The 16,872-nt window shown below is 38.3% G+C and overlaps 1 protein-coding gene across 5 annotated transcripts in view; it reads left to right on the top strand.

Annotated features, from left to right (window-relative positions):
* The window catches only part of PCCA (propionyl-CoA carboxylase subunit alpha), a 477,837-nt gene that overhangs the window by 158,094 nt on the left and 302,871 nt on the right, over nucleotides 1–16,872 (top strand). For all 5 annotated transcript variants that reach the window (XM_075061511.1, XM_075061508.1, XM_075061510.1 and 2 more), the window contains 2 exons: nucleotides 2,412–2,490; nucleotides 11,054–11,156. In XM_075061511.1, the coding sequence (XP_074917612.1) occupies nucleotides 2,412–2,490; nucleotides 11,054–11,156 (182 nt within the window). The remainder of the gene's footprint in view (nucleotides 1–2,411; nucleotides 2,491–11,053; nucleotides 11,157–16,872) is intronic.

Raw genomic sequence — 16,872 nt, 5'->3', positions numbered from 1 at the left:
CGAGTGGTCGCTCCACTCAGAGGTCATTCACTGGCTCTTCCAAGAGTGGGGAGTTCCCCATATTGACCTGTTCGCAACCCGCCAGAACTGGCACTGCCCCTGGTTCTGCTCCAGGGGAGGGGTCGGGAAGAGCACGATCTCTGATGCGTTCCTCCTATGGTGGTCAGGCCAGCTCCTCTACATCTCACCCTCCCTCACCATTCCCCCTCAGCGCCAAGGTCCTTCAGAAGGTGAAGGCGGGCAAGGCGAGAGTCATTCTCATTGCCCCAGTGTGGGCCCTTCAACACTGGTACGGGCTCCTCCTACGTCTCTTGGCCCCCCACTCTCCTCGAGGGCGTTGCCGTTCCGCCTGGACCTCCTCTCCCAGGACAAGGGCCACCTCCTCCATCCCAATCTGGCCACACTCCACCTGACAGTGTGGCTGTTCCATAGCTAAACAAGGAGGAGAACAGGTGATCCGAGCCGGTAAGGTGAGTCCTCCTGGAAATCAGGGAGCCATCCACGTGTCGGATGTATGTGGTGAAGTGGTCCAGGTTCGTCAGGTGGGTGAGTGAGTGGGGGGCTTCCCCTCCGCTGCACCTCTCCAGCTTATCCTGGACTACCTCCTATCCCTTAGGGCCCAAGGACTAGCACCTGCCTTGGTCAAGGTGCACCTGGTGGCCATATCGGCCTTCCACGTACTGGTGGAAGGAACATTCAGTCTTCTCCCACTTGATGACCTCTCATTTCTTGAAAGGCCTTGACTGTTCGTTCCTGTACACTAGACCTCCAGTGCTACAATGGGACCTAAACCGACTCATGGGACCTTCCTTTGAACCCCTGGCCACGTGTTCCCAGTCTCACCTCTCATGGAAGGTGGCCTTCTTTGTAGCGATCACGTCGGCCCAATGTGTTTCGGAACTTTGGGCCTTAACCTCGGAACCCCCCATATGGTCTTCCACAGGGATAAAGTCCAGCTCCTCCCACACCCGGTGTTCCTCCTGAAGGAGATCTCCGCCTTCCATATGGAACAGAGTATTTTTCTTCTCGTGCTCTGTCCTAAGCCCCATAGCCCCATTCCTCTAACGAGGAACGCTGCCTTCACACGCTCGATGTGCGTAGGGCGCTGGTTTTTTACCTGGATCGGACCAAGCCGCTTTTTATTGTCTTGGCTGAGCAGGTGAAGGAGCAGCCTATCTCCACCCAGCGGCTTTCCTGCTGGATCACTTCGTGCATATGCATGTGCTATGATCGGGCAGGGGTGCCCCCATCACCGATCATTGGGGCTCATTCTACGAGGGCTCAGGCTTCATCAGTGGCCTATGCAGTCTATGTCCCTATCGAAGACATTGGTAGGGCGGCCACTTGGGCCTCAGTTCATGCATTTACTACACGTTATGTGATTGTCTCCCAGTCTAGGGATGACACCTGGTTCAGCAGGGCAGTACTTTGTCCCGAACTATCATGAACTCCTACCCACCTCCAGCAGATATTGCTTGGAATCACCTACTGTGGAATACACATGAGCAATCACTCAAAGAAGAAAGGACAGTTACCTGTTCCGTAACTGGGTTCTTCGAGATGTGTTGCTCCTGTCTATTCCACACTCCACCCTCCTTCTCCTCTGTCGGAGTTGTCCGGTAAGAAGAAACTGAGGGTGGGGGGAGCCCGCGGCTCTCTTTATAGCACGATATACAGACCCACTCCAGGGGTTGCTGCAGCGCTCCACCCTACGGGTACTGCTAAGGGAAAAACTTCTGGCACCTGTGCATGTGGCGAGCACACACACGCCTACTGTGGAATAGACATGAGCAACACATCTTGAAGACTGCCAGTTACGGAACAGGTAATTGTTCTTTCTGTTATTGTCTATTGGTATGTAATTGTTTGTATTTTTTATTCACTTGTTCTAATGTGAGTGCAGCATGGCTCTTTTGTGATGGCAAAGAAATTTACTGCACTATTGGCCAAAGCCTTTGAATACATAAGTTGTTGCTGCTGGCCATTTTGACCAATAGCATAGAAACACTCCGTCTATTTCTGCTGGTAAAGTATGTATGTTTTTATCTTCATCAGTAAAAATACTTATTTCAACAGAAGAAAGGTAACAAAATTAGTTTGAAGAGTAAAGTTAACTCAGAAGTGAAAAACATACCTTTTCTCATAAACCACTTTGTCACTTGGGGACTCTGTTCAGTCAGTATGTTTGGAGGAATAAATGAAATAGAGAAAACCTCTTTCTCATGGCGTCACGAATGTACTGTATTGACTATGTAGTCTTAAAAAGGGGAAAAAAAACCTCTTCTCTCGTCAAACAGTTTTTAATAAACCAGTTATTATCTGCTGCATTATTGGACATATGGTCAGTTGTCATGTTCATATGAGCAACTGATCAAAGTTTGAACTTCTGTCTAATTGTTCCCCACTGTTAGGCTACCCTGTCATGATCAAGGCCTCAGCAGGTGGTGGTGGGAAAGGCATGAGAATCGCTTGGAATGATGAAGAGACCAGGTGAGATGCTGTCCAAAAAACTAGCCTTGATGAATATTGCAGTTACCAAAGTTCCATTAAACCACTGTGAACTGACAATTAAACAGATACCAAATGTGAAATGGAGAAATTGGATAGTTTCTGCTTTTATCCCTTTTGTAGAAAGTGCTCATGATACACAGGTGGTTTCTTTATTTTTTTAATATATATTTTTTCAATACAAACCTGCCTGTGCAAGTATTACAAACAGTTTACAACTTACTGGAATAAGAAAAAAAATATCTTCCGACTGCCTTTCTACTGTGGCTTTATTTATTTTATAAATCTATGATGTAAATAATATTTATATTGTATGTCTTGGAATTTATTGTTATATGAATTATCAGTGTATTAAGTATGGTAAACAGTTATGCCCTGGTCTTGCAAACATTTATTCATGTAATTAGTCCTCTTAAATTCAGTGGGACTGACTACTAATGTACGGAAACACATTTGTGAGTGTTTTCAGGATCTGGGCTGTAACTGATATTTTAGCACAAAATCATGTAATTAATCTCCAGTAAACTGGTGTGTGTGTGTGTGTGTGTGTGAGAGAGAGAGTGTACTCAACACCAAAAAAAAGTTTTCAGTTTTTTATAATAGATCTTCCCACAAGATACTGAACCCTTTATAGCACTTTTGAGTTCATTGAAGATATTTCAGAATGCATTTTTCTGTGACCTAATAATCAGGAGACTGGTTGCAACTTGGCGTATTAGTGATGTCACAGAATGATGCATTTTGGGACGTCTTCAGTGCACTAGGGATTGTCAGAAGACTTTCTCAGTGAGAAAAATGATTTAACTTGAGGTATGCTTTTTTCATGATTTATTTCTAAATTGAATGCTGCCTACACTAGGATATAACAGCTGTAATTAACTCAGTTTAATTTTATGTGATAAGTTCATTTTTTATGAACTGCTGTGCCACGTGTTAAAAAATTGAATTAAGTTTTGGTTCTAAAAGCTAGAAGAAAATTAAAAAAATGAATAGCCAACAATTAAACAATTTTTACATATAAATAATACAATCTTATTTACGTTCTTTACTTCCTATAGCTTCTTTATGTTCTAATCTAAATAGGAAATTAAGGATAGCATCTTAGAATGAGGTTCTAGGATAACACACTTCAAACTTAGAAGGATGCTTTGCTCCTGTTGCTTTAGAAATCAGAATTACTCCCTTGATCTTGTACAGTCAACAAGTACTTCTGTTGTACTAAATCAAAAGATATTCACTTCTGTTTGTTTTTGTTCAGATATCATCAAAAGAAATTTCACAAAATAACTAACTTAAAAAAAAAATGAAAATGCAGTACTAAACTACGATTGCTAAGTGGTTTTAAAGCAGTACAGATAAGAATTGGGGTAGTCAGAATGCTCTCTGATGCAGATGAGTGATGTCAACAGAATCCAAGTAGGCATGTGATTTTTGTTTATCTTAATAACACTGCTTTAGAACGAACAGCTAGTGATACTTGCCTTGTTTATGGAAAAAACACTGGAATACCATTCGGTGTTTGTTACTGTGTACCCAGGACTCTGTCTCCCAGATGGTCATCTAGCTAATGTTACCTTTATCCTTTCTTTGCAAAGTTTCCTTACCCCACAAAAAGTGTAAAAAATGGTAGGAGAAAGAACATACAGAGTCACTAAGAAAAGAGTAATTTACAGATAAACTATATTTGCACTACCCATCTAATCAAGAGGAAATTCTCATTTTACAATTCACAACCAGGCAGCAGTGAAGCCTAAATTTTAACTAAAGTTGGATAAATATTTTGCTATCTGTTACAGAAGGGTAAACTGAGATTAAGAGTGAGGGGAAAATATTTAGAATAGGAACAGTATGATTTGGAGAAGAAGAAATATTAATAGAACAACACTTCCCGCTAATTTTTAATAGTCATCATTGATGACATATGTGTGACATTGAAAGGTTGTGAAAGATTCTTCTACATGCTGATTATATTGTCTAAGAAATATAGTAAAGTATTTTTCCGTTTTGTGCAGCAACAAGAGAGTAATTTCTGGTTCTAATCACATGAATCCTATTGACATTGATTTTTGAAATGGGTGGCTCCAGGGAAAAGTGATAGCATTTTGCTGTTCTCACCTTGAGCTTCTTGTTCTGAGTGCAGCCCAGGTTGGTAGTGACAAACAATTGCCATCTGATTAGTTGCCGATTGGTATCCTGTGGGATGAATTTGTGGTCTCAATCCAGTTTGAGTTTTGAAAAGATGCTAATTTCTAATGTTGGCAATCTCAGCAGAGATGAAGACTGAACTACCTTCTCAACTGTAGAGGCCATACCCGTAGAACAGTTTTGTAATATGTTGGTTGGGCCAGTGTGTGCACATTTGTATTGTGTTTGCCCTGTGGATGTAGTTCTGAGTGCTGTGAACATGACACCTTCCATAAATTCTAAATTCATTTTAAGTTACTTTACTTAAAAAACACTTTACTGGATTTTCAGGATATAGAGTATTTGATGCACAGTTTGCAATCTACTTTTCAAAACAGGAGATGCACAATATTTTGTTTAAAGAATTAAGATTAAAGACCACCGATTACGATTCCCAATAGAAATTGAACGTAGAAAAGACCTATTTGAACTACTTCACTCCTTGCTATTGCAAGATTATTCCCTTGTTGCATAATTACTAGTTCTTCATCCTGTGTACTTTTTGAAGGTCTTAAGTGATGAGACTTACAGCATATCCCTTGAGCTTTTATTATTCAGTCCTACAGATCTCACTCTTAGGAAAATTTAGGCAGAAAACTTTTCATTCTTAATTTCATCCCATTATTCATCCCTAGTTATACCTCAATCTACCACCCTTAATAATTCTTTTCTCTCTTTGGTATTTATACTCTCCTTGCTTTTGGAAAGTTATCAAGTCTCCTATTAATCTCTGCTTTACTGATCTTCTTATCTTCATATGTCATCCCGTCAGCTCTCTCACCGTTTTAATTGATCTCTTCTAAACTCTCTCCAAACTATGAATATCCGTGCGGTAGTGGAGATGTCTAGAATGATCAATTGTAGCAGAGCTGTATGGAGTGACTATTGCTTTGCATTGTGATGAACTTGCTTGCATAAAAAGTCCAAAATTACATTGGACTTATTTCCTGTTGCAAACTCATGATACATTGTAGACTCATACTGTGGTTCCTCTACTTTGCTGTCTGCTGTCACCTCAAGGTCTCTGTCAGCATTATTGACTTCCACAGACAAAATGCATCTCTCATTCAGTTTCTCACTTTGTGTGTATGTTTGGAACAGACTGCTAGGGAGTTCTTATCTCTTGGCAGCCTTTGTAGTGGTAAACAGAGCTAACCCTGAAAATCCAAGGTCTCTGGTCTCCCTTCATCTCTTTGAATGATTTCTCAGAATCAATCTTCTGGAGCTTTTGTTCTCCAGTCCTAGGTATCTCTCCATCAGCACTAGGCCCTTGCAAGATGTGGCAAGCAGAGGGCTGTGGCCTACATCCATAGACCACTATTCTCTAACCCAGAAAACCTTGCACTGACCCAGCATAGAGATTGAGCTGTGGAGGTATGTAGCTGAAGGCTTCTCCAAGGTGGTTTCAGATTGCATGCATCTCTCAGCAGGATGCAGCCATCCTTTCTCATCCTTGCTTGGATTGAAATTATGCTCCCTTCACCATTGGAATTGGTGTTCTGAAAGAGGTTGGACATGTAGTCCTATTCCCTCCAGCATGTTGTGTCTCCCCTTCCCCCGACTCAAGCTGGTTTCAGGAAAAGTCTCAGTCAGTGCTCTTTTTGGTCATGTGTTAGCCATCTTAGCTCTTGTGTGAGCTCTACCTTTTATGGGGCCACAATTTCTCATCTTTGTACCGGGTAACATTTCTGCAGTGGGATTTATCCTTAGTTTTCAGGAGATGAAAAGACCCTACTTAAACCTTTGGATGACAGATCCATGAAAGTATGAATACATTAGATAGAAACTGCTTTTTCAAGTTATTTTCAAGTGTAGTTATGACAGTTTTTAGAATGGGAAATTATGCATGGCAAATTTTTTTCTTATTGTCAATTTAACAACTGCCCCAAGTACCTTCCTAAGATGAGTATGAAATGATGGTGAGCCTATTGTTTACCTAAGCTGTGTCCCAGTCTTACTGTAGTAAAGACAGTGTCGCTCTCTCCTTGAATGTCTGAAATCTTCCATAACTCTTACTCAGTTTTGGAAAAGTTTACAGTTTATCTGTTTTGAAGGTTGTAACAAGAAGGCCACTAAGACCACAGTGTCTAGGCAAATTAAAGATTGTATCCCATTAGCCTACAGCTATGTCAGAAGCTATATTCAGTGTTGTTAAATGCTATTCTCTAAGAGGCATGGCAACCTTCTAGGCTTTCAGGGCAGAAGGATCTGCTTCTGAAAATTGAGATGCCCTCTCAGTCATCTCCTCAACTCCTCATTACTAGTTGAATTTGTCTTTGCTGCTGATATCAATTAGGTGCTTCAAGTGCCTTTGGAAGGTAAGCCCACCTTTCTTGATTTACTGTTCACAACATTGGTTGTTTTCAATTCCTGCTGTTCAGCAGTATGGGAGAAGAGGGACATATAACATAAGAGAAAATTATTTGTCAGTAATTCTATTTGTTATATTCCTCTCTTCTTCCACCTCCCCTCAAAGAGCATCACTTGGAGTTTTGTCTCTGAACTTCTCTATTACTCTGCTCTGGAAGTTTTACTGGAAAAGAAAAGAATAGGTTGGTGCTTGTATATCTGCCTTAATAGATAGATCTTTTGTCTCCATTCTTGGGTAGGTGAAGTCATAAAGCTGTCTGTGATTGTTGTTCCTGGGTAGTTTGGCAAACAAAGTTATTGGTGACTTCCTGTGACTTCCCGTGCTGCATTCATTACATCCTCTAATTTTGTAATTCTGTTTAAAAAAAAAAAATTGCATTCAGTTAAGAAAATTTAACACAACACTGATTCTCCAAAGAGATTTTTTTCATGCTGTAATCAAGGATGTTGTAAATAGATTGGATATGAGTTATTTGATAGAATATTAAAAGTGAATACAGAGAGCTCACTAAATTTGTGAAATCCCATTTTACTGGGGGGGAAAGGAGGGGAGGAATCAAATCCTCAAGTATTTAATTTGTGATTCTAGGACTTTGACTGTGTCTTTTTATAAACAAGAAGCCAGCCATTTATATAGTAAAAATGTTGTGACTATATACAAGAGTTTTCTCAAATCATTTAAAATAAATTTGTGTTTTTTTGTTTGTTTAGTTTTTATGTTTACTTTAAAACCAATTATTTGTAAGTTATTTATATTTTGATTAATGTTAAGCATTGCACTTAACAGTCACAGTTTTAAAGGGATTGTATTGGTGATTCTCAAACAGCTGTTTTTAGAGCTAGGTTTTACAAGAACACAGAACTAGACAAGAAAGTGTCTAAGCAATGCTAGCGCTGGAATTTTATTTTTCCCCCATTAATTGGTATTTGGTCCCAGTATTGGAATATAATGTCACATTACAATATACAAGTCTCCTACTTACCCTGTCTATTTCTGCCCAAAGAAGGTAGTTTCTGTAATTGTAGTGAGGCTGAGCTTTGTGGGCATGCAGTGCTCCCAGCTCATTCCATTGCAATTCAGCCAACAGCAAGAAAACTTGTGGGGTCTGTTTTTACTGAATGCATATTTCTTGCCAAGAAGCGTAGTCTAAGTGGAGAAAAAAGACATTAAAGAAGCCCTGCAGCATCTCTGGAGAAACCAGTCTGGCACACAACTCAACCAGAATTGGAGGAGTGCAAAGGCCACCTTTTCACCCCCCTCTCCTGAGCTGACAGTGTGCTTCTTAGCCATGGCAAGGATCTGAGACAGTATATCCTAAGGCTTTGGGTCCCTACACCACTGGTTCAGTCCTGATTCAAAGGGAAGCATGAAGCTTAAAATACATAATATCTTTGTAGGGCTTACATCCAGACATTGTCTCTCTGCCTAACCTGTGTAATCTGACTAGGTCTTCTATGCCCCCTTTAAAATGAATGAAATTCATTCTTTTATTAATAGTCTTCATTCTATTTATGGACACAAAGATAGGTTTAGAACACACGTGTGTGTAAATAAGGTCAAAATACCTAATTTAAGACAATCCTGTATTTTTAGGTTTTACAGATGTATAGATGAGGTAATTAGGCATATTGATTTTTTTTTTTTTTTTTAAACAAGCATTGCAGTCTGGATTTTTAATTAGCACATGCTTCAGTGAAGGAAAAATAAAGTAGTCAATCAATTTCCCATAATACTGTCTGATATAATGTTTACAAAAGCAAATCCATTGATTTAATGCACTGGACCCTTGCTAGAATGTGTGCCTATATAGCATGAATTCGCATATAACGTAGTCACGGCCATCAATCCCAAATTTAATTACTTTAATTGAAATTCATTTTAACGCAGTCCCTGCTATAAAGCGGTACAGCGCATGGATCCCAAATCCCATGTTCTAGCGAGGGTCTGGTGTACTTAAAATTGTTCAGAATCTGTTTTGATAAATATGGATGTATCTGTGTGTGTGTGTGTGTGTCTCTCTCTCTCTCTCTATATATATATATATTTTGCCCCATTTTAGTTTAACTTTTTTAGTCAGATAAGCTAGAGCGGTGTCTACTTGTATACAAGTGGTATAATTTTGTTGTACAGAGCACGAATACGCTGAAGTTAATCTTCCTCTTGAATAAATACATGTAGTGTTTTGAGGTTAAAAGATAAAATTGGCCAAAGGGAACAAATGAGTGCTAAACAAATTCAAATCTCTTCAAATTATAAAACAACCATTATCTAAATGTGTGTGTTTAAGAGGATGATAGAGGTACCTTTAAACATAATGCTGAAAAAAAGGCCACGTTCATCCATCCTACAAAAAACTGTCGGGGAGGCTTTGTTTAGGACACTGAACTGGGTTTGGGAGAGAAGAAATTCACAGCTACCTCCAACTAATAGGCAAATGCATCACTGCACTTCCATGGCTACTGTTCCATTTTATAGGCTAAAACAGTGACTGCTAACCACTCTGCACCTCCTACATGTGGTGTTAGGATGACTGTTTTCCTGCAGCTAAAGATACAGTGATTCGCCCTCCCACCTCCCCTGTGAAGTGGTCTGTCTCTGAGGCCAGCACAGAACCTCTGTCTGCTGTGTGAAGGGTTTACAGAGTCCACCATGCAGCCTTTCGGCCCTATTCACCATGTGTCAACTTTACCCAATGGAAATTATACTTAAATTTGTATTTCACTAGTCATGTCCCGCAATAGTAACTGCTCAGGAAAAGTGAAACCAACACGTTTGGTATCTCACTAATCAAACAAATGAAAAATTAAATTGTTATATAGGAGAAAGTAAATAAAGGCAGGAGGGGAAATCATACTAAGGGGCTTGGTGCATGCAATATAAGGCTGAGTTCTACCGTACATTATGAAAAAAAACTTATGACAATAGCTAAGTTTTGTGTTTAAAAAAATTGTGCATTTAGTAATGTGTGGAACAGCTGAATTTATATAGTACAGCCAGGGCCGGTGCAACCTATTGGGCAACCTAGGCTGTCGCCTAGGACACTAGGATTTGAGGGGCGGCATTTTCTTCGGCAGCAACCGTGGCGGACGGATCTTCAGCCACCCTGGTCGCCGCCGGCATTTAGGCGGAGGGAGCTGGGGCAGGGAGGCGGGACGGGCTGCCTGAAGAAGTAAGGGGGAATGGCACTCAGGGGACTCCGCCGCCAAGCTCACCCTGCGCCCCTCCTCTCCGAGCACCATGGCTGCCTCCCAGGCTTGTGGCACCTAAGCTGATTGGCGCCGCAAGCCAGGGAGGTGGGAGAAGTGAAGCAGCGACAGTGTGCTCGGGGTGGAGGCGGAGCAGGGGTGAGCTGGGGCACGGGGGGTGTGCCTCAGAGCAGGGTGGGGTGGGGAGCTGCTGCCGGGGGGATGGGGCGCCTCAGGGCGAGGGTACAGGGCAGGGCGCAAGGTGGAAGTTTTGCCTAGAGCGTGAAACATCCTTGCACCAGCCCTGAGTACAGCATCCAAGATTTGTTCTGTCATTTAATTTTTGTATAACTAACCTTTGGCTCTGCCGTCATTGAGTTATTCAGATGCTGCAATTCCTAAAAATTAATGATGGACCCATCCAAGATGTAAATTTTATATTACATAATTGTTTTTGGAATTTTACAATTTTTTCTCATGGAAAATATGTAACTTGTGCAGAGTTGTCCAATTGTCTTAAAAATGCTCAAACATTTAAACTCTTCAGAGTTCCTTTTGTTCCTTGAGGGGGAAATTAATGAATTTTTACTTCCTTCTGCCTATCCAAGAAAGCTCTTATTTTTGCATTCTGTTTAAAAAAATGAATGTACACTTAGTGAATTGTGTCCTTTTGGTGATATATAGATTAACGAATGGTAGTCTGATTTAAGTGAATACCAAAATTCCCACTAAACTGAATCAGACTGTAAAAGGATTAATTTTCTTTATTGTCAGCCTTGCTTTTTTGTTTGTGTTTTTTTTAAAGAGAAGGCTTTAGATTTTCGTCTCAAGAAGCTGCTTCAAGTTTTGGTGATGATCGACTATTGATAGAAAAATTTATTGATAACCCTCGCCACATAGAAATCCAGGTTTGTATTTTTTCCATTTGAAATAAAATTTGAAATGATCAAACTTTGAGATGGTCAAACATGCACTATAATGGTAAGCATGGTCAGATTTATTATAGCTTTAAAGACATTAACGTGGATATCAGACTGTATTCTGTTACTCAGAGACAGTGACTTGGATTCAGCTGTCCTCTTAAGCTTCTTTCATGGTAGATTCTGGGGGTGGAAAGTCTTGCAACCTCTTTTCTTCCGCTGCATCATCTGTTCTGCTAGAGAGTCCAGATGGGTCCATTGCAACCTGAAAAGCGGGTGGTGCAGGCTAATGTGGAAGGCGTTTGTGACTATGGTGGCGATGTGATGTGCTGATCTAGCATATCCCTTCAGCTGCTTCCTTCAGCAGGGTTCCTACAGAGTATCCATCACAACTTAAAACTCCCCTGATCTGGAAGAAACCCTGAGTGAGGCTATTTGATGCAGTGCTACTTGTTCTAATTGAAGGGGGTGGGCTTTGCTAGGAGCTATATTTTACCGTTCTTTCCATTAGCATGGATTAATCTATTAATATACTTCAGATAACAAAATAACGTTTTCGCTGCTACTCCCCCTCTGTTTTCCAGGAAAATGGGAGAAATGGTATCCATGCATCTTTCTGAACCTCAAAGATCTGCCTGCCCAAAATTTTCTCATTTATTTTTCGCTTCCACTTCCCACTATCGAAGCATTCTTTAAGCTAAGGTGGTCTAGAGCCAACTTCCTCCAGAGCACATTTAACATTTTCTTATTTGTCCAGAGGAGATTGCTTAACTCCTTCAGATACATTGGACATAACACAGGAAAATCAAACAAAGGTCATCGACAGCTTTTGATGACTGATGATGTATATAATTTGAACTACACATTTGTAGTAGCGGTGAAGTCAGTTAAACCACTTAAGGTGTGTGTAGGTGTTGCCTCACAGTTCACAAGATACGGCTGCTTTTTACTTGGATAGCTTAGTTACAAAAGAAGATTAATTTTGATCTTGGGCCAGACCTGCAGTTGGTATAATTTGGCATAGCTCCACTGAAGCAAATGGAACTACTCCAAATGCCCTTTGTGTTACAAGCAGCTGTTTTCAGGCTTGAAGATAAATTTTGTTCATGCCAGAGACACTAGTTCTTTTACAAGAATTCACCAAATCTGAAAATTTAAAACAAGCCTCTGTTTTGAAAATAAATACATTTAAAGATGTCTTAACTAATGTAAACAAATATCTTCTAATGCTCATGTATTAGAAGAATAATGTAGCAAAATATTACATTTTCCAAGGCAATTTCCTTTGGACTTTTAGCCAAGAACAAGAAATTTGCAGCCCCAAATACTTCTTTGAAATAAGAGATAAATGATTAAAAATAGAGTTTGAGCAGAAGTGCTATCTCAGCTACATCATCACTATTATACTTCAAAATTATGCTAAAATTTTATTATGTACATTAAATAATTTTTGAATCTTTGCCATTAGTGGGTGTATAATGTACTGTGCTTGATTCATACTATGTAACCAATATCTGAGTCATATTTACATTGAATTCAAAGCAAAAAATTATACCATTATTAGACTTATCAATTGCACATAATTTGGGGAACTTTTAAATAATTATTTAAAATCTTTTTTAGAAGAATAATCTTTAGATTTTCTGAAGGGAATTTCTTTACATTTTAACGCATTCTTCAATATTTGTTTCAATAAAAGATAAGTACAGTGGTTGTTCTGACAATGTTGGTTTGTATTGCATCCTATTTCATATGGAAGCAGAAAGATATTCATATAAAACTATGCCCTAGAACTTTCCTGCAGATCTTGTGGGGGGGGAGTATTTATAATATCATGCTTATGTTTGGATTTAGTCATAAAATATGCCTCAGGCTAAATAATTATGTGGATTTATTATTTCAAAATGCAAAATACTGGGTATCAGATACGTTATTTAAAGAGTCAAATCAGAGTTTTGCATACAACTCTAACAAACCTGAAAGGGATTCTAAGGTTTCTTTTACTATTTTCTTAAGACTCTAGGTAAAGTGATGTGAATAAAGATTTTCAAATATATTTATAACTAATTACAAACCAACTCCTACTTCTTAATGTGAGTTTTTTGCCTGTCAGAATCAAAGTTCTGAAGCCCAAGCAAGTGCTATTAGACTAGAGTGAACACCTTACTTGACATCTTTCTTTAGTGTGTGTTCATCAGTGGGTATCATTTAAATTAAAACCAGATTTATTGATACCAAACAGGACTATATTTAGGCATACAGATTTTGGTAAAAAGTTTTACCTGTTTAATATTTTGAATGTATTCTTTCCCATCTTCTCTATGGAACTTAATTGTGGATGCAACACTGAATGAATCTCTTCTGACAAGAAATCTATAATGTGTGTGTTAGTTTCCTTAACGGAAGTTTTATTTGTTTTTCCAGTCCAAAATACAAATTCCTTATAATTTGTCATGTGATTTTTTTTTTCACGGAGACCTTGAGATACTTTGACAGCAGTTCAATAATTTAATATAAAAAACCCTGCTGATTGTGTAGACTGGTAAGTAAGAGGAAAAAACAAATTAACCCCTTTAACGCTGCCAGATGTATCCACTCTTTTACCCCACAGGTTTAGTATGATCTGATTTTTGTTTTTTAGCTTAAAAATTTGCCTAAACACAGATTTGATATCGCATCAGAAAAATGAGCAAATATTGAATCTACTAAGGGTGAAGGTTAAGCCCAAAACTATATTCTGGTTTTTGAGTGGCCAGGGGCTGGTACAATCTGAGCCAGTAAGTTTCAGAGAACACATTAGAGTTCAAGCAAATAGGGCTTTTGGCCCAAATTTTCAACAGTGACTATTGTTTTTTGGGTCCCCCAGCTTTTTGTGGGGCTCCACTTTAAATACCTTAAAAGGCCTCATTTTTTCATAAGGTGTTGAACATCCAGCATCTGAAAATCTGGGCCTTTTGATGAGACTCAAATTTGACATCCCAAACTACTATTCACTTTTGAAACTGTAGACTCCTATTCTTCCTTTGTGACACCAAATGCCATCTCTTTGGTCTCTGGAAAGATACAAACATTAAAAAAAAGTGTCAGCTATCAAATATGTTTTATAAACATAAAAGATCAATATTAAATAGTATCAAAGAGACTCCTCACATGTTTAAAATTAAGCACATGCATGTGTGGTTGTAGGCTTGGGGCCTTAAAGTAATCTGTTCCTCAACAGGGGTAATGTTGACTGTCAAATTATTTTTTATAAAAATGATAAATCTTCTCCTTATTTCTCTTCCACCTTATGAAACAAGTAAGCAGAACCACCCAACTGAGTCAGCTGCAAAATTTCCTTCTATTTCAGTAGATACAGAGTTGGATCAAAAGTACTATAAAATGCACAGTGAAACTAGCATGTGAAGTGGGGATGGTAGGCTATTTAAGAAGTCTAAAAATGGATTCAGAAATTAAGTTGATTTTTAAGACCCCAGTTCAGGAAAACTCTGAAAGTCAATGGGATTTAATATATGCTTAAAGTTAAATGTATGTTCAAGTGCTTTCTTATATTGGTACTTAATTTTGTAATCTACCTTTATTCACTTCTTATTAAATAACCCTGCCTGACTGATGTTTTTTGCTTTACCTTTCAAAAATGTTCGGATATTTCACATTTTAGAACGTGATACTATAAATCAAATAATATCAAAGATCAAACAAGATATCATTGATTTTTGTAATTTATAAATTTGAAATAAGAATAATGAATCATATTTTATCCTTGTAATGTATTATAATACACCTTTACAACAATCCAGTATATCATTTTAACTACATGTCCTAATAAAGTTTAGGAGATTGACCTTGATTCATGTTCAGACTGCTAAACATACAAACACTTTGAAAACAGATGCCAAATATTTATTAATTTAGCAGTAGCTTTTAAACAGTTTTTTTTTTTTTTTTTTAACATTCTTGCACAGTTCCAAAACCCTGCGTACTTAGAAAGGTAAGGGTTTCCTGTGCTGAGGAATAAAACAAACACTTGTAAAACATAAGAAAAGGCAAAAACAATTAACAGGAAAAGCGAGTCCAAATAGATTTCATGGCCTGAACTGATTTTTGGAGTCTTGTTCTCCTTGAATATCTGACATGAAGGATCTCAGTTTAAAGTGAAAGTAAACTGAATGTCTAATTGCAAGATATTTGGTTAAATACCAAGTGCTGCAACTGGAAATGGTATTTGGCTGAATTCAAATATGAGAGAGTGCAATAAATGTTGTTTTATTATTTAGTGTAATGAGGTATCAATAATAAATACCACTAATTAGTTAATCTTGGAACTTCACAAAACTGACCATTTTCTTTAGTAAATTTTTTTAATATCTTGCTTTTATCACAACTAATTAGGAAAAAATACTGTAGATGGAACACATATTTTTAATTAGAGGTAGATGGGAATTTCAGTTCACTCCAGTAGTAATTGAAGACTGTTATTCCCACTTTCTGTAAATGCATTTTGGCAATGAAACTTCTTCTGAAAATAATTATATATAATAATGCTTTTATTAAACAATTATTTTTGGTTTTTTTTTTAAATAATATGAGTAGTGGTCTCTAGATAAAGACCCAACTCTGGATGTTCCTTTGCTTACACCATTGAGCTAGATTGTTAAAAGCAACGTTGTAAGCCTATGTGTTAAGTACTCATAGCTGCTTCTTTTAAGCCAAGTTTGTTGACAGTGGCAAAATAAAAGTTTTAAGAAGCAGATTGCAAATGTGAGTAATGATACAAGCACTTTTCCTAGATACTATAGGTACCTCAGAACTGGGGAAAGGAGTGGGAGAAGTGAAGATGGGTTTCCTAACTAAGAAGGAGATAAGGGAGAGCTGATCAGATGATTTTCACCTCTCTCCCCCTGGAAAATGTTTGTATAGATAGGGGGAAATAAATTTGTCAGATTTCTATTGACAATTTCTACTTTTTGTCAAAGCTTTTTTTTCAATTAAAACTTGAATTTTTCTGTGGCAAGCACTTTTTTCATGAAAAGCTTTGTTTAGTTATTTTCACCCCCAATTTTCTATTGAAAAACTTTTCAAATGGAAAAGTCCTAATCAGAGGGTCTGGTCATAGAAAAGCAGGGCAATGAAGCAGCCGTTGTTCCAGAAGAGCAATTCTACACAAGCGAGCATGCCCTGTCCTTTGGGTTTTATTATTTAAAATAATATTTATAGGATGTCTCCCCTTCTCTAAAGACACTTCTCTACTGGGACTCCATGGAGTTCAGTTTCTGCAGGACTGGAATGAGGAGATAGGCAATGCTCTGTTGGATTCTCCATTCCTCTGCTCCAGCACAAGTTAATACACCCCGAAGCTATGCTGTGTTGCTCTGTTTCCTGAAGTGTGCTTCAAAACCTTCCTTTTGAGAGATTCAGGGACCAGCTGTACTTAGGAAACTCCTATGAATTAGTAATACATTATAATACACCTTTACAGCAATGATTTGGCACAGGGGTCGGCAACCTTTCAGAAGTGCTGTGCCGAGTCTTCATTTATTCACTCTAATTTTAGGTTTCGTGTGCCAGTAATGCATTTTAACCTTTTTAGAAGGTCTCTTTCTATAAGTCTATAATATATAACTAAACTATTGTTGTATGTAAAGTAAATAAGGTTTTTAAAATGTTTAAGAAGCTTCATTTAAAATTAAATTAAAATGCAGAG

This window comes from Chelonoidis abingdonii, chromosome 1 (assembly GCF_003597395.2).
Source record: "Chelonoidis abingdonii isolate Lonesome George chromosome 1, CheloAbing_2.0, whole genome shotgun sequence".
In the NCBI taxonomy this organism is placed as follows: domain Eukaryota; kingdom Metazoa; phylum Chordata; order Testudines; family Testudinidae; genus Chelonoidis; species Chelonoidis abingdonii.
Note: the sequence above shows the minus strand (reverse complement) of the source record. Positions and strands in the feature narration are given on the sequence as shown.